This window comes from Numenius arquata, chromosome 1, assembly GCF_964106895.1.
Source record: "Numenius arquata chromosome 1, bNumArq3.hap1.1, whole genome shotgun sequence".
Lineage (NCBI taxonomy): Eukaryota > Metazoa > Chordata > Aves > Charadriiformes > Scolopacidae > Numenius > Numenius arquata.
The window spans coordinates 10,894,103-10,919,731 of NC_133576.1; the positions used below are offsets into that span (position 1 = coordinate 10,894,103).

Genomic DNA, 25,629 nt, shown 5'->3' on the forward strand with positions numbered 1-25,629 from the left:
GAAATTGTGTTTTAGTCTATATATGGCTTCTATATGCAAGAAAATAAGCAGAGATATCTGTTCTATGCTAGCCTTCTGTGTTTATTACACCTTAGTGATATGTGAGCACATTAACAAGTTACTGTAAAGTAAGCTACTATGTGAATTTATGGTGCATGAGCTGAGCATTACTATTAGGAATGTAATAGCAGATACTGCAATTACCATCACTTAATGCTGATGTGATGAACATTCAGACTGCGGTCTGTTCTACAGTGCTTTGTTTGTGTCTCCTTACCAAAAGCAAGCCTCTTTAGTCAGATTTGCAAGTGGACTAAGGTAAAAGCCCGATGAGGGTTAGTCTGTCAGCACCTTTGCAAGGACTCACCAGCAATGTGACATCGTTCACATATGTTTATTTAATGCCCTAAATTTAAATGCTGTCTGTTTTGTACGAAGTGAGGACTATCCTCTAAAGGCAAATAAAAGAACTCAGGCAGGTATTTAGCCTGCCTCGTTACACACACTGCCTTAGCACCTTAAGGTGATGTTCTCACTTTCTTGCGGTTCCCTACACCTGTTACTACAGAGTAAGTAGAGGTGCAACCAAGGTGGCTGAACGGGAGAAATTTATATCCTTTTTTTCCCAGTTTTTTGTGCTGTAGACTAGCCTTTCAATAAACCAAAGCAAATTTCTTTGTGGGTGTGCATATTTCAAGTTTCTTCAGGTGGTCTTTCAACACTAAATGCTTAAATTAAACCAAACCAAGCACTTTTAATTATAAAATACTATTTAGAGAAGGCTTCTGTGGATTTAATTTGATTACACATCCGTTAAAATGGTGCAATTTTCACAGGTAGGAAAAGCAATAAAAACAATTTTAAATTACTGTCATTAAATCAGAGCAAATATTGGGTGAATACTCCTAAATTTTTATGCTTGCCTGTACAGCTGGTTTTAGTCTAATGCTCTTGGGCTGAGCTAGGTAATTAACTGAACTGCTTCATTTAAACTCTTGCAGGTAATAGATAAACCATGAGTAATACACCCTATCTATTTTCATTTGTGATATGACATTGCATTAAATACATAATACCATCTGTCTATATTTGTTTGTCATTATCTAAAGGAACATTGAAAATAAATTTGATCTAAATGTTTGTAAGGCACTTTGTTAAAGATGTTAAAAAAGCCACTGCATCCAGCAGATTCCGAGACCTGGGAAATCCTCCTTCCCAGCTATTAAAGCCCAGCCAGGTACAGGTGTCTCCAGTCTGATGGGTGTAGTTGCTGCTGTTCCCATTTGCAGGTTTGGGCAGTAGTGGGGCTGAGGACATATCCTAGAGAGGTGTATACATACACTAAAAGGACACTAATGCGGATGCCCACACAGACTGCCACCGACAGCCTTTGCTGGCACAACTTACATAAAACATATGTACAGGTAGCCAGGTCTTGCTCCCCCTCCTGATGTTCACTGTCAAATAGATGCATGCACTCGCACGCTCTTCACAAGCACCCTCACCCTCATGGATCCTTCAAATATTAGCAAAGGCTCCCAGTCTGCCTAATACCTGCTCTTGAACCCTGGACCCCTTATGCAGCCATCAGCTCAGAGCTTGGGTCTTTTCAGATGCAGGTCTCCTCCTTCTCACCAGCCCATCCAGCTTGAAGTTCGCTAATGAATTCTACATACACACAAGCACACGTGGGTCTTTCCGGTTGCTGACACGCAGACCTAGGGCCCTGTGACCTGCAGCCCCTCTCTCCAACTGCTGGCACTCTGACCTTGCAACATGCATCCCCAGTCCCTCCAGTTACTGGCACCCAGACCTCTCTTGCATGCCAGTCTCTCTAGGTTCTGGCACCTAGACCTGCAGGTTCTTTGACCTGTGGCCCCTCCTCCAGCTGCTGATGTTTACACCTTGTTTACACACATAGGATAGTGAGTGGGATTACATGCAAACAAATACAGGATTTAATGTGAAGGTAAGGCAGACTTTGCTGGTAGGGTGTGGGACTCAGACAATCTTGTTGATCGGCAGCCTGTTTACATGCAACCAGGCCCTTTTAACCCATCTCCTCTCCATTTTTCCCTTGCTCGTTCCTCCTCAATCCACGCTGATCCTTCCCTTTTGCCCTTCCCCTAAATAGCCCATAGTAAGTTTTATGTGAAGCCACAGGCCAGGCCTTTTCTGCTCTTCCATAAATACAATTTGCACAGACCTGCAAGTTCCCTCAAATACTTCGTAATGCTCATGACAACTCTTCTTATCAGTGACAGAGTTCAGGTGCCCAAGTAGTAATGGCCCATCAATCAGTAACTGAAGAGTTCTGGTCTGTGTTATTGTCTGTTACCACCAGTTCATTAATGTCCGTGTGTTTAATTTACCGATTTCCTTATCATTTGTTATTTCTTTTCTACTGAATAGTCCTTAACCAGATAACTTGAAGGTGTTCTCAAATTCTGCATACCCCAATGTGTTAGAGTGCTAATACTGAGAATAATCACCGTGTCAGCTGAAGGATACTGTCCTGGCAGTGTGAGCTCTATGTAATATATAGGAAGAGTGGCTCTCTTGAATGCAAACTTCCAAAGGTGCTGCAGCGATTGATAAATAAATCACTATTTGGATTTCTATTATTGGGACTTTCATTGTTAAAATTAAGCAAGAAACCCTTCCTCTCAGTCTTTACATCTACCTCTGGGAGATTAAAACCCTTGCGCGTTGCAAGGTGAAGTGAATAATGCTGAAGAATGAAGTGGTCTTTCAAAAGATTAAAGAAATATTTCAGATAAATATTTCAGATTAAAATATAAATGTAGCATAAATTAACAGATTGATAGTCTGGTTATAGGTAGTGAGAAAGATACTAGTGTGGGAAAATTCCTGTCTTTGCCAGCTGAAGCTGCTAGTGTTCTCTGTTAACTATGAAGGTAATTTGCATCCCCTCCCTCCCCCTACATTGTTTATTTACTAGATGCCATGTTTAGCAGAAGTAGTCTCTTAAATGATATCTGTTAATACCCCTACATGCTCTAGACAACACTAAGAAACCAGAAACGCCAGGAGTCATGAAAAATCAGATTGTGAAATGTAATGTCAGGTTGTGGCAAAACAGCCATAACCTAAAAGAAAGTGAAGGGAATTGTGTCAAGTAAGCCTGTATTTTCCAAAAAGTATTTTACAAAACTTTTCAGGTAATTGCCTTCAATTTGGACTTGTGGATAAGAGTTTCTAATGTTTTAATTCTTGAGTGATTTTTTTTCCCCTTTGGCATAAGGAAAAGATTTTTCTCTCTCTTAAATAGAAATGGTGCAGGATTGAAATAATGAATTTTATCTATTGTAGAAGTAGTTCCCAGCCTGACTTCATCTTTGCACATATATTTGATTTAGGAACTAAATTTCTTTTTTGATTTGTGGTTGGAATGTCAGTTACAGAACTGCAGATATGCGATCTGTGTGCTGGTTAGTTTGGAGATTAATGCAAGCGTTTATTGTGGTAGAGGTTTTTTTTTATTTTAAATCTGCTTTCAGTTGAGTACGTTATGAACAAATAAAAATACAACATGATTTCTAGACTTCCAGCAGTAGGCATGCGTGTATCAGTTGCAGATGGAGGAGGTTGGGGGTGGTTCTCTGCTGTTTAATTTTCTTTGCTATCTTGGCAGATGCCCTTAATTTTTCTTTCCAAAACATTCTGTCTTGTTCTGTATTTAGGAGCATGCATGTGTTTTGAATATAAAATAATCTATGTAATCTCTGATGGGGAATTCCCCTTGCCCTTTTGCTTTATAACCGTGTACAAATGTAATTATCTGTGTTCCAAGAAAAGGCTGTGTTCAAATTTGATATTCATTAGAAACGAAGAGCAAGTTAATCTGTTAAAACTTCATTTTCATGAAATACAGCAGAGCTGTGCATTACAGGAAATACACCTTTATAAGTCTATAAGGTTAAGACGTTTTGCTGGTCTGTTGAGCAAGATGCTGAAAAAGCAAAGCAAACAAAAGCTTTGTTAAGTGTTAAAGACACTGGTGTTATTGAAGGTTCAACATGTATATGAATTATGCATTGGAAAGGGAGTGTCTATAAATAATTCCTAAAGACAGGATTTGGATATGGTGTAACAGGGTTTTGAAAGCGCTTGCATGCATTGTTGTAGAAAGAGATGAAAATTCTATTTTGCTGTACCACCAAACTGTACTTTTAGGGCATGATCTTAGTGGGGAGTACATCAATATCTAGAATTTGAAATCTGTCCCACAACAGTTTTAGCATTTATTTTCCTGACTGTAAATTCAGTAAATTAATCTGTATTAACAGAGTCCAACATGTCTTAGGGTACCATCTGATATTCCTGAGAGTTTAAATTGTTGGCTTTGAAGATAGCTAACTTAAAATGATTGGGGACTGAAAAGATATCCTTTGACACATGCTGTGTGAGCTTTTAAAGTCTGAGCTCATTGTTATTTCTTTAATAATTGATCTTTGCACTAAGGTCTCTATATACCTAAACTGTATTTTTTAACTGTTCTTGACTTATTTCCTATCAAAGGGAAGCCTATCAAAGTCCAATTACAAACTTCTTACAGCCTTATTACAGTTACTTATTTTTATTTTATTCCTTCTGTATCACTCATTTGTTGGAGGGTGTGCACCAAGCTGTTTATATCGACATTCTTTAGACCACTAGTAGATTTCAGGTGACATATAATAGCCTATTTATGTCCATTCTGTCTTCAGTATGTGAGACTTCATACTCTGAATTATGTGTGGAGATGTACCCGTTGGTGGTCATATGAGAAAGATTTCCAGTTTGGTGACATTGAGGGGAGAGGGTCAATAGTTTTGTTCAGCAGATGTTGAATATATTTTCCTGATGGGTTGATTTAATCATGAAGTTCCAGTGGGAGCTGGACTGTCCTGTAGCAGCAAGGTAAAATACCATCTTCTTTTGGAGATCTATGTGAAGACAGAGCTGATCTTTGATTGCAGATCACACTGTAGCATTTTTTGGCCTATGTTGTCAAAAATAAGAGAGGGATGGTGCTGAATGCAGCCTAAATGTAGGGTGTGGTAACTCAGTCATAGAGCATGGACTGAGTAAGTCTTACAATCAACACAATGTCCTAGCACCTACAGAGTGACCAAAACTTCACCTCACTGTGTGCACAATTTCAGGCATATGTCATAAGAAGAAAAATAAGAGATAGAAACATGCAGAGTAGCCTGGATTTATATTGCATGTGGTATAATCCATAAGAACATAAAAACCAGGGAGTGCCTTTCATTGCTTCTTTGAATCTCTTTTGACTGTCAGCATTCATGTGTTACATATACATATACATGGCATATATACATATCTAAACTGCTATGGCCTTGATACAGCTTGAAGGGAGAGGGCGAAGTTGTTGACAGTGGTTTTGCCAGCTAATTTTGCATAAATGGATGTTGGGCTAGATTTAATCTAATAAAGTCTTTCTCTGTCCCATTTTCTTGTTTTTAATCTGTAATAAGAGAGTTGAGATCTTACAGGAAGACTAAGGTGAATAAACTAAAGGTTGTAATGACATTAAGAGCTTGTCAATCCCTCTATGTAGGAACTCTTATTCAAAAGGGACTCTCTGGATTGTGGACACATATCTATGTATTGGTTGTAGCAGAAGGTGTTACCACCTCTCAACTGTTTTTTCACAGCTACCTTGTCAGGTTAAAAGTCATCAAAGGTAAACATGTACCTGACTTCCCATCAATCCACTGCAAATTCCAGCAGCTTACTTAAAGCTTCTAGTGCAGGTGGGATTTGCACTGACTCCAAGCTTGGGAGAGAGGCAGATGTGCTTCATTCGGGTGGCTCTGCTGGTGAGCGTAATAATCTGGAAAAGACAACTTCAGGTCATAAAAGGCAACTTTACTTTTCAGTAAAAGCACCAATGTAATGGTCTAATGTGTTTTTAATTTTTGCACGTGGACTTGATGTATTTAGCTGATGGATCTTTAATTCGTGAATGTGTCTTTTGAGAGATGACTTAAATCTTTCCAGAATTATAAATAATAGCTGGAATGTTTTGAAGTTTTAGGGAAGTTTGAATACAAAAAGGAAAATATTTCTTCCAGATGTGAATTCCTGGTGTGAAAGGAGAGCCTGTTGTAAGATATCAAATTAGGATACTTCTTTGATGTTACAGAATCATAAACTACATTCGATTTGAAGATGGATTTTGGTTCTAACAACATGAGTTACCTAAATTTTGGGCTAGTTGTACTTGCTGTTCTCATTCAAATTATTTCTGTTGTCTTTGCACACACTTGAATTGTGCAAATACGAGAATTTTAATCTTTAGTTTGATAATCACTGCAGTTCTAGGAAGTAATTTTGCTTAGTTTTATTATACAAGAAAGTGGTAGCACTTAGAGTTAAGATTGCTCAACACTTTCCATTAAGTGATTGTGTTTTCAGTTTCTTGTAGCTGCCAAAATTCAACTCTTCCAACTGGAATATTCTGTCTTCCTCAAGCTGTTTTGTTGGGTTATTTTTAAACAGCTTTGACAAAAATGCCTCAGCCATTTCTAAATGAAGCTAGAGGTAGAATGTGATTCTACCCAGGTTTAAGTTTCGTTTTTTCTAAGCGTACAGTTAAGAAGCTCAAGAACCATTATGTTTGGATATGAAATATTGTGGGAATTATTTGTTTCAAGACTGCTTAAGGAGAAAACCATCCATATTTTTTCAAGCCTTTGAAAAATAGTCATGTCTACTTTCTGCATGTGGAGTATTTAGCTGCTGTATTCTCTGATGTTGTGTGTGCTGAGCAGATGCGATTACGCATCCCCAGCTTGGGAGGAGCTGAGCTAGTTTTTCCTTGTTGCTTGAATCTGTTGCGGCACCAGACAGTAGAATGGGAAAGCAATGTCTGTTCAGCTATCTCCTAACTTCGAAATGCTTGGCTTTGCAACCGTAACTGTTTTTTGTACGTAGTTCTGTTATGTGACAACCTGCATGTTTTCAGAAAAATTCGCATGCTGGTAACGTGTTCCTTAGTGATAAATGATTCATAGCTGACTAAAAATTGCACCTCCACCTCCTTTTATCAGGGTTGGCTCTGCTGCAGTTAATTTACAAGTGTTTGCACTTTTAAGCTATCCAGTATGGCTTATGGCATCCTTAGGTTGAATTTCCACTGTGAATTGCAGCAGCTGCAATTTCCAGGGCCTCAGCTTTCTGGATTAAAGGATTAGAAAGGGAGCTTGCACCTATTTAGAGCAGCTGGGGGGCACTAAGCCCAACTACATGAAGTAAAGATTGAACTGAAAATTAATCAGAGCTATTCTGAAGACAAACAGAAAAGCAATTCTTTAAAAGTTTCCTATGCAGGGAAAGAGGGCTCCTGCAGTGCAAGTCCAGTTGGTATCCAGAACAACTAGTGGTGATGGGGTGTGTGGATTTCTTAATGAAATTTAATATTGGCTTAATCACTTCACAACTCCCTCCCAGTCACTTATCTTTTCCACTCTTGAACTCCATTCCTGGCATACTACAACAGCACTTTGTCAAAGGTACAGTGTTTGTGATCCTTAAGGAAAATCAGTCTCCCCTTTTACTACATTGTCCTTTTGTTGCAAAGTAGTTCTGTACTACTCTTCTTTTGGTTGAAATGAATCAGTAGTTTGTTCATCTTACTGTATCCAGTCTATTGGATATAGCACTGTAGGCAGGTTTAAGTTAGTTTTACTTTACTTCAGAGTCACAGTTTACAATTCCAGCTCTAAGACTTGAGGTTTTTTTACATATTGCCAGATTTCTAATCACGGAATCTCGGAATTCGTCAGAGTTGGAGGGGACCTCTAGAGATCATCTAGTCCAACTCCCCTGCCAAAGCAGGATTGCCTAGAGCACATTACTCAGGACTGCATCCAGGCGGGTCTTGAAGATCTCCAGAGAGGGGGGCTCCACACCCTCCCTGGGCAGCCTGTTCCAGTGCTCTGTCACCCTCACCGTGAAGAAGTTTTTCCTCATATTTGGATGGAACTTCCTGTGTTCCAGCTTGTGCCCGTTACCCCTCGTCCTGTCACTGGGAACCACTGAAAAGAGTCTGGCTCCAAATTCTTTGCTTGGTTGTTATCTAGCTGTCTGTACTTCAAAATATTTAATCAGTGTTATAGTTGCAAATTTGTGAATGAAAAACACTATCGGTACAGTTGATTCTCATCTCCTGCTTGTGCTTAGGTACTGCTAGAACGCTATCGCGCTGCACTGCGCTTCAGCACAGCAGCCTGTGCGTGCTGAACGTCTGCGGTTTATTTCATCTTTTTCATTCCATGTGCAGTAAATGACACATAAGCTTGACGGACGCAAAGGAAGGACGGGAGGATGTGCCCTGGCGTCAGGAAGGGGCAGTGGCTCACTGCCCACCTGCTCATGGGGAACACCAAGCCTCACCCTCAGGTGCTGCGTCTGCTGCATCGGTTCTGGCATAATCTGCTGGTTTTAAAACAACGCCTGGCTTCTTGATTGCTGCTCATTTCTAAGAAATGACAATTGAACAATTAAGGCACAAAGCAGAGAGGGTTTAGCAAATCATGAACTGTTTTTAATTTGCCTCATTAAGTTTCTGTTAACTACTTAAAGCCATCTGCTTAAAAATAATTTATGCATCTTAAGTTCGCTCTAGAGAGCAGGTAGGCCTTCATTAGAGCAGGTTTTGTTATTAATGTTATCTTTAGGGGGCTTTCAGTTGTTGAGGAAAATATGTTCTTGCTCACTGAACCAAACTTTCCCTGTAAAAATAAGGGGTGGCACATGTTTGTAACTTGCAGTCTGCTGCCATAACCGTATTCTTGGGAACCACTACCGTTCATTTAGAAACTGGCTTGCTGTGGAGGAAGTTATTTACAGCCGTTAGGTAGATCTGGGTATGAGAATGGAGAATGAACTATGTGAATGCCTAGTATCTGTATTATCTACTACCATCCCCAAAAACATTAGTCCTGGAGAGGACGAACAGTCAGATCCGTCACAGTGCCTCGGCTGTAATTGAGGAGGGGGAACCCTGCTGCCTACGCCCTGAAGAGCTAGCTGAGGAAAAACAAGTTTATTTGTCTCCCCAGATTTGTAAAGAAGCAATTTCACTTGCAGAGAACAAATCACCCGAGCGCCACAGGCTCTCCCTCTTATCTCAAGCTGAGATTCATTGTCATTTCAGTTAGAGATAGCATGTGGGCTCCTTTCTGACCTCCTATGTGTTCCTTCAGTTTGCTGTGAAATGATTGTTCTGATTCTTGCCAGGGGAGGCTGTTTCAGCAGCTAATGGATTGTTGATACGAATAAATTAATTTGGAGTCAAACTAGCTTTAGAAATTTTAGGTAATGATGGTGTGAGAATTTAAAGGAAGGTCCTCCACTCAGTCTGTGGGAAAGAGGTTGATGGGATTTTTTTAATATTAGCAGAGACATAATATTTGGCTAAATATAGATCTTCTTTTATCAATAAATTAAAAACTCATTAAAATATTGCTATGAAATGGATTGGGTTTTTTTTCCAATTGCATGCTGCTTATTAAGAAGAAAAATGCCAGTATTTACCAAGATGTAAATCTCTTGAAGTATCTCAGAAAAAATGTTGCTATCATCTCTAAATATCTTTGCCTTTCTATTAAGAATTTGTCTCTTTCTGGCAAGGAGGAAGCCTACAAACAGAATGACTGCATAGGTTTGCACACAACATGCTTCCAACTGTGTGACAAACCAGAAAAAATGCAGTGCTTTTTGTAATTGCTTTTGGTTGCAATAGTTGAAGGTATTCTTTGCAACTGCAGCTACCGTGACTTTTAATTTAAAATAAGACTCCCAAGGAATGCTTGACTGTAATCCTTTCATGTTTGCCCCATCATCTGGGGCCTACATTTGAAAAAATGGGGAATGAAAAATATCTTAATTTGTCTCAATTGGAAAAAATGAATGTTCTGAAAACGTATGCATGTCAATGAACAGAATATGTGCCTTCTGCCATATTTGATATGCCCTCATACTTCTGTTCTCTTTGCTATATTTGTCTCTGTCTGGAAAGAATTTTACTTCAGGATTTTGCTGTGAAATACATCTTCACAGTAAAAACCTTTAAACGACATACAGCTAATTAAATAGTTCCCGTAGATCAAATATGTGAAAAATTAAGTCAATTTTTAGATTTGCAGAATACTTACAAACACTTTAAACTCAATACTTACCTTCACAGCTGTCTACTGAAGAGTACCCAGTGCCCAGACACTATTGCAAACTCAGTTATTCAAATCACGAGTTGTTCTTTTAGGTACTCTGGATTGACATGCAAAGTTAGAGCTGATTGAAAAACTTCAAAATATTTTACGTGCAAAACATTTTTATGAGCGAAACATTTTGAGTTGAGCTGAATTAAATCTCTGAATCCATCTGATCTGTAGCTCAAGTAGCAGGAGAGAGTGATAACCACCGTGAATCTTCTGATGATAAGTTTGTGTCAGGAGCTTTGTTTGTAGGAGAAGAATGGTGTGTGATGACTCAAATCTGCAGTTTTCACAAGCTATATATTTGCTAAGGAATCTTGAAAAATATTTCTTTTGCATTTCCAAAAGGTGAGAGTGAGTTGTCAAAAGTCCTGCAGGCGTCACAAGAAGTGTTTTAATTTTCAGTCTAGTTATTTCTAACTATTTCTAGTTATAGTCCTTAACACAAAATGCAGCAAATTCTGCTTTAGCAACACCTTCTGATACTAGCAGAAGGTCTAAAGAAGATCTTGCCAGGGTGTGCAGTTAGTGCAGCTGTAGAAGTTGGAGAACCTGCTGTGCTTAAACCTCAGCTCAGCTGCTGTGATGACCTCCTTTCACTCCCACCCTCTCTCTGGTATTTTTTACAGATGGGCAGGGGTCAGGAAAGTAAAGACAGCTGTATCTCAGTGCAGTCAGCTCCCTTGAAATACTGCTTCCTTCCTGTGTGAAGCATCTCTGTCCGTGATGTCTTATCATGTGTGACCACCAAAAATATTTCATCTCTCCTTTTCCTGCTGCTGAAAAGAAGGAACAGAACCAGTTTGACCTTTCGGACAGGTCCGTCCTCTGGTCCATCTGTGAAGGGCATCCACTGGGAAGTGGTGGACCACAGTGTTTAATGAGAGAGGAGCCTTGAAAACTCCTAGTAGTTCAGAGTTGGAGTGAGGTATGCAAAATGGGAATAAGGAAAACACTGCTGCTACTAGCTGCGAGGCCCTCAGAAGCCCTTAGCCTTACCATGTTTGCTTCTTACTTGCTGAGTGGGAGGAGGATCTGTATCTTGTGCAGCTCTGTTCTCTGAACATATGAAGAAGGTGCAATGAAGGCTGCCTTGGGGGATGGCGCCAAGTCCTGTGTGTCCCAATGCTACTGGTTCCTGTGTTCCCTGCACTTTCATCTAAGATGAGAAGCAATGTGGAGGAGGAGAAGAGCTGCTGGCAGGAGAGAAAGATAGTTCTCCAATGACTGCTTGAAGGAGTAGATGTGGAACGGGGTGTGTTTCTGATAATTGACTTTGGAAACTCACCTGGAAGGTGGATTCCTCTGTTTAGGAAATAAACATTTTCCACTCATCTTCCTGCTCTTTCTTGCCCCGAACCTAGCTGGATCTGCTAGGAGATGAACGCTGCTGAGGGAAACTCAGCAATCCAGTCCTCGTTGGGGACTGTGTGAAAGAAAGCTAGCAGAGGAACAGCGCTGACCCAAGTAACACAGCTCAGCTGGGGAGGAGGCAGCAGCTTAACAGAAGTAGTTTTAAACTGTATCTCTTGTGAAGACAGCCCCTGAGTAATGCTGACATGAGTTGTTGTAACTTTGAAGTCTTGGGATGGTTTGTTTATTTTTTTTTTTTTATGAAAACCACAGACCCTTAGTACTTGTGTCTACTTGAGAATGTAGTTGTGCGTTGAAGGAGTAATTTCTAGCCCTTGCATTTGTGGAAGGAAGTGACTCGTGACCCACATGCCCTCTTACAACTCAGAGCTAGAAAACTTAGGAAAACTCACTGTGGTTAAATCCTTGAGTAACTGGGTGTGAAAAGGCTGTCTAGGAGATACTGAGATATAAGAGAAGGGCTTGAAGTAATTTGCTCTAAATTCACAACCTGAAACAAAATCGGAAAGCTACAGGCTTTCCACTTGCTCCTTCCTTTGTTTAGAAATCCATTGGTAAGTAGCAGAGGAGTCAAGAGGCAGCTAGAAGAATTAGGATAGAAGCATCTACCAGCTCTAACCCCCTGGTCACATCTTCAGAGACAAGCAGACATGCTGTGGCAGGACGGTGCTTGGAGGAAAAAGGAACAGAAGGAGAGCTCCAGCCTCTCTTTTGCACCTTTACCCCAGAAAGACTGTGAATAATACTGCTTTTTTGAGGTACTTTGGGAAAGAAAGTATCATATCTTTTCTTTATTTCACCCGGTAAAAGGGAACTTGCATGACTATAACAGCCGTGCTTCGGGCAGTGAATTTCTGGCATTGTGACAAAGTTGATCTTAAACATTTCCTTCACCTACCTGCAGCAGAATAAGACTGTTCTGGTGCCAGCGTTTTGGGGGCTGTAACACTGGGAAAGAAAAAGTTATGTGCTGTTGTGTTTCAAGTCACTTATTAAATCTCATAGACTGTACTGCTTCTTGAATGAAGGGTGTACTGGGGGAGTTCTTACCGTGGTTGCAACAGGAGCTCCAAGACTGAGTCAGACCAGTAGGCTTTTTGCGGGGGTGTATGATAGTTCACCCGAAGAGAAATATAGGTAGTTCTCATGTGGTCTATCAGCAATGACGCTGCTTGTGAAAGGCAACCTCTGCAAGGCGAAAAAGGCATCAAAAAAGAAATCTGCATGTTAGAAGGTCCAGTTTATGTGGTTGTGGATTCTAATAGTCAAGCAGCCTTACCCTGTAGCCAGCACATGGCCAGGCTCTGCATGGCTGCTCAGGCACGGCGGAACAGAGCGGGGCTTGTGTTGTAACACGACAAAGGCAATTTGCCTCCTTTTTGACTGAAAGAATTTAAATAAGAACATTTACTTTGAGGAATTCATTAGTCTGTTAAGTAACTACTTACATTGATTGGATCCTGTGTAGTTCATGGCAGTTTGGAGCCAGATGCGTGACCTGGTTGCATCCTAGATACAGAGATCTTACGGGTTTTTTTATATATACTTTTCTATAGATATATAAAAAAAAAAATTTAAAATCCCAAACTCTAGCAGAACAATTAGGTTCTGTGGAAGAGATTAAATTACATTTTTGATATGAGGGATAGCCTATGTGGAATAACAAACAGTGAACACATACAGCAGGTTCCACACCTATGAAATTAAGTTTGGAGGGGATAGGGGATACAGTGCAGCTTTGTTCTGCTAAACAGGCTTAAAATATTGATAATTCTATGACGGTAGACCTTAAAAACTTAAGTTTATGTTTTGAATAAATTTAAGGTGCTATTATGTAACAACTTCAACTTTTTTTTTTTTTTTCCTCTTTTCCTCCTACAGATCACACATCCGTGGGCGGGCTGGGAGACAGTTTTTATGAATATTTATTGAAAGCCTGGCTTATGTCAGACAAGACGGACACGGAAGCAAGGAAAATGTACGACGATGCAATTGAGGTGATTATAATTCATTGAGTTTTCCAATAGAGTGGAACTTAAAAACCATCTTTAATAAAAAAAAAAAAAAAAAAGAAAAAAGAAACCAAACCACAGGCCTGCTTTTGATTATGTAAGTTTTAAGAAATCAAGTGATGAATAATACTAGCTTTCAGTCTGAGTAGTTTAAAAAGTATTATTGTGGAATACATCTGATGCAGATTATTGTGCTAAAAATAATCAGCTTGTCCAAAATGGTATGATGTAAAAGCCCAAGCTATAGTTTATTAGAAAGAGACCTAAAACCCCTAAGATGTGTGCAGAACTACCAAGTCTTTCTTATCCAGTGTTCGGAATCATTCTAGGAGATGAGGTCCTGAATTGTTTTATTCTTAAAGTTATTTCCTAAAACATTTAAATGTTATATTCCATATTTATCTTGTAAAATGTAGTTCATGCCTATTCCTTGCTCTGTAGTTCTTTTGTGATAAGATCTTGTTCCCTCTCACAGATCAAGTAGTGCTTGCCCAAACAGAGCAGTACTGCAGGGTGGTTCAGTGGGATTTGGGGTTGGGGGGCTTTTTGTGGTGGCTCTGAGCTTTATGCTGCCCAGGTCTTACTTTTTAAGTTTCCCCATGTACAGGCATCTTTTTTTCATCAGGCTCAATTGTGCCCATATATGCCAACATGCCTGTGCTACAGTTAAGACCCATAGAGACTAGCAACCAAGCTGGTTTTAGTCAAGTCAGCTGTGGCACCAACAGCAGCAATGACTGTGTTGTTGTGTCCAAGTCTTAGGCACTTGGTGCCTAAGTTGTTCCATGCTCTGTGCATGCTGTGTTTCTTTCAACACAGGGTTTTAAAGCTTAGTTTTAGTGCAGTCTCCTAAAGCAAAGCGCCCGTTCTTGGAGTTCTCAAAATTCACATTTAAAAAGATACATAATGAAAGTTCTAGTCTGAAATTGCTTTGAAACTGTAATATGTCTTATTCCTGACCTGAATTTGGTTACATTTGGCTTTCAGCTACTTGAACTTTTTCCCTCCCCCCATTGTTATAAAGGGTTATTTGCATCATGTAGCTGGTTACTAACAAAGGTACTTCTCTTGAAGGAGAAATGCGTGATTTTTCTTCAGTCTCACGATATAAAACAGACTTTGAATTCTTTCTTAAGCTTTTTTCTAAGTGTTTTCCAGTGTTTTCAGTATGGAGAAAAGAATGTAATGTTTCTTCTAATACGTCATTGCCTGATTTCTTATCAGTAGTCTCCTCTTCATCTAGCCAAGAGCAGGGTTTGCACCCTTAACCTTTGCCTCGCACTGTCATCCACTTCCCAGTTGGTTTTACTCTGAAGTTGGTTATAATCCTTTTGATTTACTGCTTTCCTACTACTGTGATTTACATTCCAAATTCCTCGATGTGAGACCTTACGCTTAACTCTATTAAAACACAATTGTTCAGGCAAAACCCATTTTGTCACCTGTTCTGAATGATTTTGCAGGACTGGCTTTTCCTTTATCACTATCTATAGCTCCATCAATTTTTGTGTCATCTGCAAATTTTTTTTTTAGCATTTATTTCTAGCAGATTATTGGTAGAAATGCTGCCTAGCATTGAATGAAAGTTTCTTTGCAGAATCTTCATGGGAGGATTATTCTTCACAATTTTTTGTTTCAGTTTGAACTGTTCTAGCAAGCTAACTTTTAATCCACTCCACACGTGCTGTCTTGAATTTGTTTAGGACTAATATTTTGTACAATGCCAAGAAAATCCCTGAAATGCCTAATATTCATAATATCAGCATGCACTTGTCAGTCAAACATTTACTTTTGAAACCACGTAATTAATTTTATATGATTGTTCTAATAACCTTTTAAAATACGGTTAAAGCATCAGCTATTTCTCAGTCCTTTTGAACTTCCTTAACTTTCCAGGGTTTGTTAAAGTCAACATTAGTAGTTCAAACTGTTAGTTGAGTACTTTTAATAGTCTAAAATACAGTTTATTGGGCCCCATGGGTTTAAAAAGGTTTAGTAGTTGATGGTTAACATCCATTGTGGTTACTGTTGAAATACTTGGATTCCTAAACTGTGAGCACTTTAAAATTAGAGGAAATAAACTTTCCCTTTCATTCTCTTCACTGTAAGCCCAGTCTTGCAAATATTTTGTGTGGGCAAATCTCTGTCTCTGAATGGAGACACAGCAAAGCAAATTTGGGACCAGATGAAAACGTACTGTGGATAGGAAGGAGAAAGAGCTGAGCTGCTTCCGCTTCATGTGTGATATGACCTGCACTGTAAGCATCAGATGGTTTCCTCACCCGTGTACATTTGAATCTGCATGAACTGTACTGATTTATGCATTGTGGAACATCTTCCTGGTTCAGGGTTTGTGTTTAGCCCAGATCCTACTTGACATTGAAGAACATGGGCAAAAAGTTAATGAGTAGGATTTGTAATACATAATTGCATTTTGAATTTTTATTTAAAATCTCAAGATATTTTTAAGAACTTTACCATTCTTTTGTTGTTGCCCATAACATAGGTCTTCCTCCATAGCTGACACCTTACTCTTTGCTTTTCAAAACTTGGAGCAAAACCTCTTTGTGTCATTTATGCAAGCAGAAGGGGAAAGGTGTAAAATACATTCTTCCCACTCACAGCACAGAGTTAGAAATGTTCTCAGCCCCCACCAGTCTAAAAGAAGATATGTGTCCAGCCACAATTCACTCCCTTAGCTTGCTGCAGGGGGGAGAGTGGAAGATAGACAATCATGCCCTTACTCTCAAGTCTTGCAGTAGGCAGTGATATCCCCGTTCTTGGAGGTATTAAGAGAAAGAAAGATGACAGCATCTGTTCTTCAGTTGTCATGATTTCCAGTCCGTGGCATATGAAGCCTTACCCAGGTTACCACATACTTCATGACAAGAGTATGAACAAATTCTGTATCCATGACCTCTGCATGCTATATAACATTAGTGTAGTCTTCCACTGTAAAGGACACTTCATTTCAATGCCCAGCTGTTCCTTGTTAATTACTGTAAATATTAATTGTCCTTCTTATATAGTTAGCAAGCAGTGGGTTGCTGAATGATAAAGTATTTTGAGAAGGTTGCATTTATTTTCTTTTGGGGGATGCTTCCTTTGCAGCTGTTAAGATGGAACTTAATAATTAAGTTGCTGACAGAACTTGATTTTCAGATTTCAAAAACTACTCCTTATACAGGACAGTGATGTTCAAGTTCAGAAGATGTGCCCCTATTGTGAACAGAGAATACAGTTGGACTAGATGATCTTTATGGTCCCTTCCAACTCTAAAAATTCAGTGAAATTCAGTGAAATTGCATCTAGATGATGTTCTTCAGTCAAACTCTGAAAGCAAGTCCAGCGTGAAGGAGTAACTCATGGAGAAGTGTATAAATTTGGCCTTTGCTGGCTCTCCTGATGCCAACCACAGCAATTTTTTTCCCCCTGGAAATGCTTCTGAAACGTTTACTCCTCAACAGTTATGAAATTACAAAAAGATACAATTCAAAATGGAATTCCACAGAACATTTGGGAAAAAAAGAAGAAAGTTTTCCTCCGGGAAATAAATAATCCAAACACTTTTAAGCCTTCTTGCTCCACATAGTAAAAGTGGCTTTCCTCTAAAAAGGACTCCTCAATTTTTATGTACCATATGGTCAAAAAAAAATCCTATAATCATAAATAAATGAAATTATGAATCATAATAATTAGGTACCATAATAATTAGGCACCAATACAGGTTAGGTGTGGACCTGCTGGAGCCAAGTTCTGAAGAGAAAGATCTGGGGGTCCTGGTAGACAGCAAAATGAGCAAGCAGTGTGCTCTTGTGGCCAGGAAGGCCAATGGAATCCTGGGCTGCATAGGGAAGAGTGTGGCCGGTAGGTTGAGGGAAGTCATTCTCCCCCTCTACTCTGCACTGGTGAGGCCACAACTGGAATACTGCATCCAGTTCTGGGCTCCCCAATTCAAGATGGATAGGGAACTACTGGAAAGAGTCCAGCGAAGGGCAACGAGGATGATTCAAGGATTGGAGCATCTCCCTTATGAAGAAAGGCTGAGAGAGCTGGGACTCTTTAGCCTGGAGAAGAGAAGGCTGAGGGGAGACCTTATCAATGCTTATAAGTATCTAAAGGGTGGGTTGAAGGAGGAGGGAGCCAGACTCTTTTCAGTGGTTGCCAGTGAGAGGACGAGGGGCAACGGGCACAAGCTGGAACATAGGAGGTTCCACTCAAATATGAGAAGAAACTTCTTTATGGTGAGGGTGACAGAGCCCTGGAACAGGCTGCCCAGGGAGGTTGTGGAGTCCCCTTCTTTGGAGATTTTCAAGACCCGCCTGGATGCAGTCCTGAGTAACATGCTCTGACATGCTCTGGGCAATCCTGCTTTAGCAGGGGAGTTGGACTAGATGATCTTAGAGATCGGGACAACAAAGGGAACCTTGTGGTAGGAGTCTACTACAGGCCCCCTGACCAGGCAGAGCCTGTCGACGATGCCTTCTTACTCCAGCTGGAAGAGGCATCACGATCACAGGCTCTCATCCTGCTGGGTGACTTTAACCACCCTGACATCTGTTGGAAAAGCAACACGGCTGGCTGCAGGCACTCCAGGAAGCTTCTAGAGTGCCTAGACGACAACTTCTTGAGACAAGAAATCACCAGCCCTACTCGAGGAGATGCATTGTTGGACTTGTTGGTCACAAATGCAAGTGAGGCCATTAGGGATATCAAAGTTGAAGGCAGTCTGGGCTGCAGTGATCATGCTCTAGTGCAGTTCACTCTCTTAAGAAGTTTGAAGCCCAAGAGGAACACCATCAGGACGCTAAATTTTAAGAAAGCGAACTTCCAACTCTTCAAGGAGTTAGTAAATAGGACCCCATGGGAAACTGCCCTTAGGGACAAGGGAGCAGAACAAAGCTGGCAGATCTTTAAGGATGCTCTCCATAGAGCACAAAAGATCTCAATCCCAACATGTAGGAAATTGGGTAAGGAAGGCAAGAAACCACCATGGTTGAGCCGGGACCTGCTGGTCAAACTAAGGGGTAAGATGGGGCTACACAGGAAATGGAAGAAGGGACAGGCAACCTGGGAAGAGTATAGGGATGTTGCCCGTCTGTGTAGGGATGAGGTCAGGGAGGCCAAGGCACGGCTAGAATCGGACTTGGCAAGGGACATAAAGAAAAACAAGAAAGGCTTCTACAGGTACATTAACCAGAAAAGGAAGGTTAAAGAAAATGTACCCCCCCTAATGAGCAGCAGTAGGGAACTTGTATCAACGGAGGAGGAGAAGGCGGAAGTTCTCAATAATTTTTTTGCCTCAGTCTTCACTGGCAACCCCTCTCCTCCTAGCTCTTGTATTGATGGCCCACAAGTTGAGGATCCAGGTGACAAAGTCCATCCCACTATAACTGAAGGCATGGTACGTGATCACCTAAGGAATCTAAAGATATACAAGTCCATGGGACCTGATGAAATTCATCCCAGAGTCCTGAAGGAACTGGCTGATGAAGTTGCAAAACCACTTTCCATGATATTCGAAAAGTCATGGCAGTCAGGTGAAGTCCCTGCAGACTGGAAGAAAGGAAACATCACACCCATTTTTAAAAAGGGAAGAAAGGAGGACCCTGGGAACTACCGACCTGTCAGCCTCACCTTTGTGCCTGGGAAGATCATGGAGCAGATCCTTCCGGACGCCATGCTTGGGCACATGGAGGACAGGGGGATGATTCAGGACAGCCAACATGGCTTTACTAGGGGCAAGTCCTGCCTGACTAACCTAGTGGCCTTCTATGATGAAGTGACTAGGTCAGTAGACAAGGGGCGACCTATGGATGTAATCTATCTGGACTTCTTTAAGGCCTTTGACACAGTTCCTCACAACATCCTGCTTGCCAAATTGGAGGGATATGGATTTGATGGGTGGACGGTTCGGTGGATAAGGAATTGGCTGAATGGTCGCACCCAGAGGGTGGTACTCAATGGCTTTAAGTCCAGATGGAGAACAGTGACTAGTGGTGTCCCTCAAGGGTCCGTCCTGGGACCAGTACTGTTTAACATTTTTATCAAAGACATAGACAGAGGGATTGAGAGCACCATCGGCAAGTTTGCAGATGACACCAAGCTGTGTGGTGTTGTCGATACACCAGAGGGGTGGGATGTCATTCAGAGGGATCTGGACAGGCTGGAGAGGTGGGCCCAGATGAACCTCATGAGGTTCAACAAAAGCAAGTGCAGGATTCTGCACCTGGGAAGAAACAATCCTCAGTATAAATACAGACTGGGGGATGAGGTATTAGAAAGCAGCCCTGAGGAAAGGGATTTGGGGGTGCTGATTGAAGAGAAGCTGGACATGAGCAGGCAACGTGCTCTCGCAGCCCAGAAGGCCAATCACATCCTGGGCTGCATCAAAAGAAGTGTTGCCAGCAGATCCAGAGAGGTGATTCTGCCACTTTCCTCTGCTCTGGTGAGACCTCACCTTGGGTACTGTGTGCAGGTCTGGAGCCCTCAATATAGAAAGGACATGGACCTGATGGAGCGGGTCCAGAGGAGGGCCACCAAAATGATCAGGGGGCTGGAGCACCTCTCCTATGAGGACAGACTGAGGGAGCTGGGGTTGTTCAGCCTGGAGAAAAGAAGGCTCCGGGGAGACCTCATAGCGGCCTTCCAGTACCTGAGGGGGGCCTACAGGAAGGCTGGGGAGGGTCTGTTTACAAAGGCCTGCAGTGACAGGACGAGGGGCAATGGTTTTAAGTTGGAGAAGGGGAGATTTAGATTGGATATTAGGAAAAAATTCTTTACCATGAGGGTGGTGGAACACTGGAACAGGTTGCCCAGGGAGGTGGTTGAGGCCCCTTCCCTTGAGATATTCAAGGTGAAGCTCGACGAGGCCCTGGGCAACCTGTTCTAGTTGGGGGTGTCCCTGCTGACTGCGGGAAGGTCGGACTAGATGACCTTTGGAGGTCCCTTCTGGCCTGGACCAATCTATGAATCTATGAATCTTTATGGTCCCTTCCAACTCTAAAAATTCAGTGAAATTCAGTGAAATAATGTCAGTTTTGTCTCAGTCTAGGATAATTGAATCAACAGAGCTCGTGCTATGGATCTTAGTATTCAGTTGCAGAATTTTCAGCAGATCTAACCTTACCTATACAGATACTTTCAGAACAAATGAGGCTTGTGTGGTTAACCACATCAGGCTCCCCAGCAGCAGAAGCCATGGTATCATACCAATCCTCAATGCCAATTTGCATGATGGTTAGACAACCACTCTGGCAGCTGTCAGAGACTTACTAGTTTCTGCTCTGTCAGTTATTTCAGCGTTCTTCTCACTGCATCCTGCTGTAAGCAGAAACTTCAGATCTTTCAGTGGTATTAGTGAAGAAACTAGCCCAACAGGAATGCAGACCAGCGCTTTTTTCTCATCCCCTTCAGAACGCACAGTCTCAGTAGAGGACAGTGGAGAAATTGCACCATCCAGATGACGGCTCAGTCCACAGTGCGAGTAAGGAGCAGAGCCCTGCTGACATCAATGCAGTCTTCTCCCTGTAATCCACTGCACTGGCTTTTAGCTAGTACATCCACCTTGGCTATATGGGGACTGCCAGATCTTCACTAACTACATGGCTGAGGTGTAGATTCACCTGACTATAACCATCCAGAAAAGCTGCTGCGAGCACTGCAGCATCTCAGAAAACCATACAGAAACACGTACATATTCAGAAACACAACTATTTCAGATTACTGTTTATATTATTGTCTTCCCCACATGAGGCTCCTAATCCTACAAACTGCCTTGTCTAACTGTAATTTCAATAATTTTGATTTTAGAAAAGCTTTTTGTTGAAGAAAACTTTGGAAGGCTGTCAGATGTTATTTCAGTACCTGAATGGAGGACTTCCATGTTATCAAATATTGCTGGGTTCAGTGCAGCTGCTCTTAACCATTTAAGCATCAAGCTTAAAATGAGGAAGTTAACTTGAAATACCTACTGCAGTCACAGAAGAGCTTGAAACTTTTTGTTTGTCCATTTGTTGAAAACAAAAGGCAGTCTCACTTTTTATTTGGAGGGAAAAGCTATTTCAGTGTCCACTTTCAAACCTGAATTACAAATTGCAAGCTGATTACGTGTTTATTGCTTGAATCTGTATTGTAGTGAACTGCATAGTTTGCGCTGTTTAGATAGCAGAGAGACAACTGCGTGCAGCAGATGTGACCTCTGCTTCCATAACAGTTTTAGTTATATATGGGATCCTCTGCCATAAATACAATTATGGACATTTGGGGTGTAATTTGTTGTAGGTACCGGAAAGGTAATGGAGTAATGAAGTAATTCACTTCTGTAATAGATCTTGTGGATGGCAAGGAGAGTAGTGAATACCTTTTTAATGACACTTTAATCCTTCAATTCTGATCAGACCTGCAGTACTCTGACCAATCGCAGGTCGTGCACTTCGTAGGAAGTTGTAAACCCATCAGAGGGTTATATGTGAAAATACAGAAGAGATTTCTGAAAAGAAGATAGGCACAATGTCTCCATGGTAAAGAAGATAATTGTCTTTATAATTATAAAACTCAAACTGTAACAAGATTCTAGTTACAAGAAAAACTGTCTAATGCTAAAGATAGTAAGTACTACAGTAGATTGGTGGTGATTCTGAACCTCTCTGAAAGAGAATTAAGTAAATGTGCTGTTCTGTGTAGTTTGCAAACTTTGGAAAGTTAGGTTAGCTATTCTTCCTACTATTAGAAGAATACCATTTATAAATCACAAGCAACAAGATATATTGGTACAAATGTGCAAACAAAAAGCAGCAGTTACCTCGCCTATAAAATAATAATGTTTTTTGTGAACAACTGCTCTAACCCTCACCCATCCTTTGCTATGGAGAAGTAACTAGAAGGTGGCTGGAGCATTCCTGTGACTTTCTATTAAAGGTTGACTGGCAGTACGGGTGCTGTCTTTACATATGTTGCTGACCAAAAGTATCCAATATGGATCTATTTTCTGAGTACACACAGACTGTACTGCAGAACAAATAGATCCTTCTTAGAGTTAACAGGTAGCCAAACATTGTTTGAGCCATAAAATATATGTTGAATTCTCAGCTAAAAGTGCAATGTGATTTTCCTATGACTGATCTCATTAGCATCATTTAGCAGTTAGGGTATCTTTTTGTGTGCATTGAAAGCATATTCTTATAGCTGCTCGTTCCTGTAATGCTCAGAAGTGAATTTGGCAGAAGAAAATTCTTTTTGTTTTGAAAACAGTATTTTATTCTTTGAAGAAGATTAGTATGTAAAACTTGCACGTGAAATGGTATTTGAAAGTTCTTTTAATCTTCTTGTAGGCCATAGAAAAACATCTCATCAGAAAGTCCAATGGAGGATTGACCTTCATCGGGGAGTGGAAGAATGGGCACCTTGAAAGAAAGATGGGCCATTTGACCTGTTTTGCAGGGGGGATGTTTGCCCTTGGAGCAGATGGTTCCAGAGATGATAAAGCTGGACATTATTTGCAGCTTGGAGCTGAAATTGCACATACGTGTCATGAGTCATATGACAGGACAAGTAAGATACATTGCTAATCTAGTCATTTCAGTAGTCAAAATACAGAAATTGTCATAATTATTTTTAAGATTTGTTATGGTTATATGCCTTATCTAACGTGCATTGGTTTTATACCAGTGTAATTTTTTTAACATCCATGTATTTACTTCTGATCTACGTCATAGTGAGTAAATGTAATACCAGAGCTTATATGGTTCCTTCCTGCATGTTTATCCCTATTTTTGGATCAGTCAGCTAAGATAGGTTATATGGGTGCAGGGAGGAAGGAGTGTGTGTGAACTCCTGTCCTCCCAGATAGATAGGGCAGTTTTTCATTTCATATATACTGTTCTTACAGACATGTAAAGTGAAAAATTTGTAAATGCCCCTTTCACTGTTTTTAGTACTAGTACATTCTGGGTAAGTACAATTAAACTAGAGAGGATGAAGATTTGTATGCAAACTGTGTGATGGCCAAAGACCTGCACAGTGAGGAGGCAATATCAGACTTCACTGTTGGACAGGAAGTTTCTCAAGTTCAGTCTTTTGGACCAGGTTTATTTTACGTCTTTAATAGTGATGTTGATGCATAAAGTTGAAGTGTGCTGATTACACTTACAGGGGCCATGAAGTCATAAGACACAATTAAAACAGAAGAGTCTCAGAACAGTAAACAGGGAGATCTTGAGGACTGGATTGTCAGAAGTAAAAAATTCACCAGAAAAAAGGCCAGAGCTCTTTCTTCTAAATGGGGAGTTGAAAAATGCCAGTGCGGTCCTAGTCTGTATCAGGTGAAGAATTTTCAGCAGAGATTAGAGAACATTAACGCTGCCTTAGAAGACATGTATAATTTGTCATCCAGAATACACTTTGCAAATCTGAATTTCAAGCAGAGTAAATGCAGAGAAGGACCAACAGAATGATTAGAGCAACTGAGCTTGTATCTTACAGTGGGAAAGTAAGAGAGGTTGGCCTGCTCAGACTAGTAAAATAATGCCAAAGAAGGGAATTAATTTTGTTGTCATCTCAAGGGGTAAACACTGAAAAGAAATAGAGTTATTTTAAGATATAAACAACACAGTTGTACCAAGAGCAAGATTTGTAAGCACACGGTGAATAAATGTAGGTTGGAAACTGGAAATGGTTTTGTGTAGCTGTCAGAGAAGTGAGCTTCTGAAATAACTTCCTAGTGAAAGTAATAGTAACTAAAACTCAAAAGCAGTTTTAAGATAAGAATTAATGTATTTATTCACAGGATTACATAGTATTGTATAGTTGCCTGTAATTTTAAAGAATTTGATTTGATAGTCGTGAGTGATACTTTTCCTGGGTAGCAACAACATTTAAAAAACAAAAAGAAGGAAAGAAAAAAAAAAAGAGGATGATTAAGGAAAAAGGTAAGACATAATAACTATTATTGCATTCTGAAAATTTGAGCATTGAAATTAAACATTTGAATGTTTGACACTTAAAAATAAGCAATACTGAATTTACAGTTGTTTGTGCAGCAGTCCTAATTTTATTCCTTCAGATGTTTATTCTGTACCCTAAATAAGTCAAAAGACGGGGATAAAAGTTTTGATTACATATTTAATGACTGTATAAGAACACACATGAAGGAAACAGACTGAAAGTTGTACAGACAGCTATAAATTTGCGATGTCCTAGTTTTCTTTTGTTCAGTCTTGCAATCTAAGTAACGTGAATTCATTTGTTTGTTTGGGTTTTTTTGCCTGGACTAATTTTTCAAAGAAAATAAAGATCCGTTATGTGCAAAATGGCAACTTCTTAATTATGCTTTAACAGCAATATTCGAGAAATAATTGTATGCTTTAATAACAGGACTAGCTGTTTGCAGAAAGACTGTCTTTCAGAGGGCAGCCAGATAATTGGACAGCTGATAGGTTTATGTTTCAGTCAGCAAAGGGGAGAGCCTGATCACTCTCTTCTATAGAGTTGGGAGAACTCTTGCCCAATTTGGTGTCCCCAGAGGAGAGAGCAAGGCACTAAGGATAGAGAGCTCTTTTCTTCATATAAACCATCCAGAACTGTCCATTCCTCTGTCTTCCCACTGTTGCTCATAATAAACTGCAGTATATGCCTGGTTTTACAATATATTAGTGTAAAAATACTACTTTATTAAGCAACCTAAATTTCCATAAGGGCTGAGAATGACACAATAAAAAGCTATTTCAGCTATTTCAGGGACCAGTCTCAGCAAAATCAAAACAGAATTTCACAGAAGAAACGCACTACTTCTTTCACCCTTTTAGTGAAGAAATTTTTCTTAATATCCAGTCAAAACCTCCTCTGGCACACCTTGAGGCTGTTTCCTCTCATCCTATCACTTGGGAGAAGAGACTGACCCTGACCTCATTACAGCCTCCTTCCAGGTAGTTGTGGAGAGCGGTAAGGTCTCCCTTCAGCCTTGTTTTCTCCAGGCTGAACAAGCCCAGCTCCCT

At 40.4% G+C, this 25,629-nt stretch overlaps 1 protein-coding gene across 1 annotated transcript in view; it reads left to right on the forward strand.

Annotated features, from left to right (window-relative positions):
- Nucleotides 1–25,629, forward strand: part of MAN1A2 (mannosidase alpha class 1A member 2) — a 146,248-nt gene that overhangs the window by 99,082 nt on the left and 21,537 nt on the right. Inside the window, exons 9-10 of the mRNA XM_074157379.1 lie at nucleotides 13,506–13,621; nucleotides 22,969–23,188. Of these exons, the coding sequence (XP_074013480.1) occupies nucleotides 13,506–13,621; nucleotides 22,969–23,188 (336 nt within the window). The remainder of the gene's footprint in view (nucleotides 1–13,505; nucleotides 13,622–22,968; nucleotides 23,189–25,629) is intronic.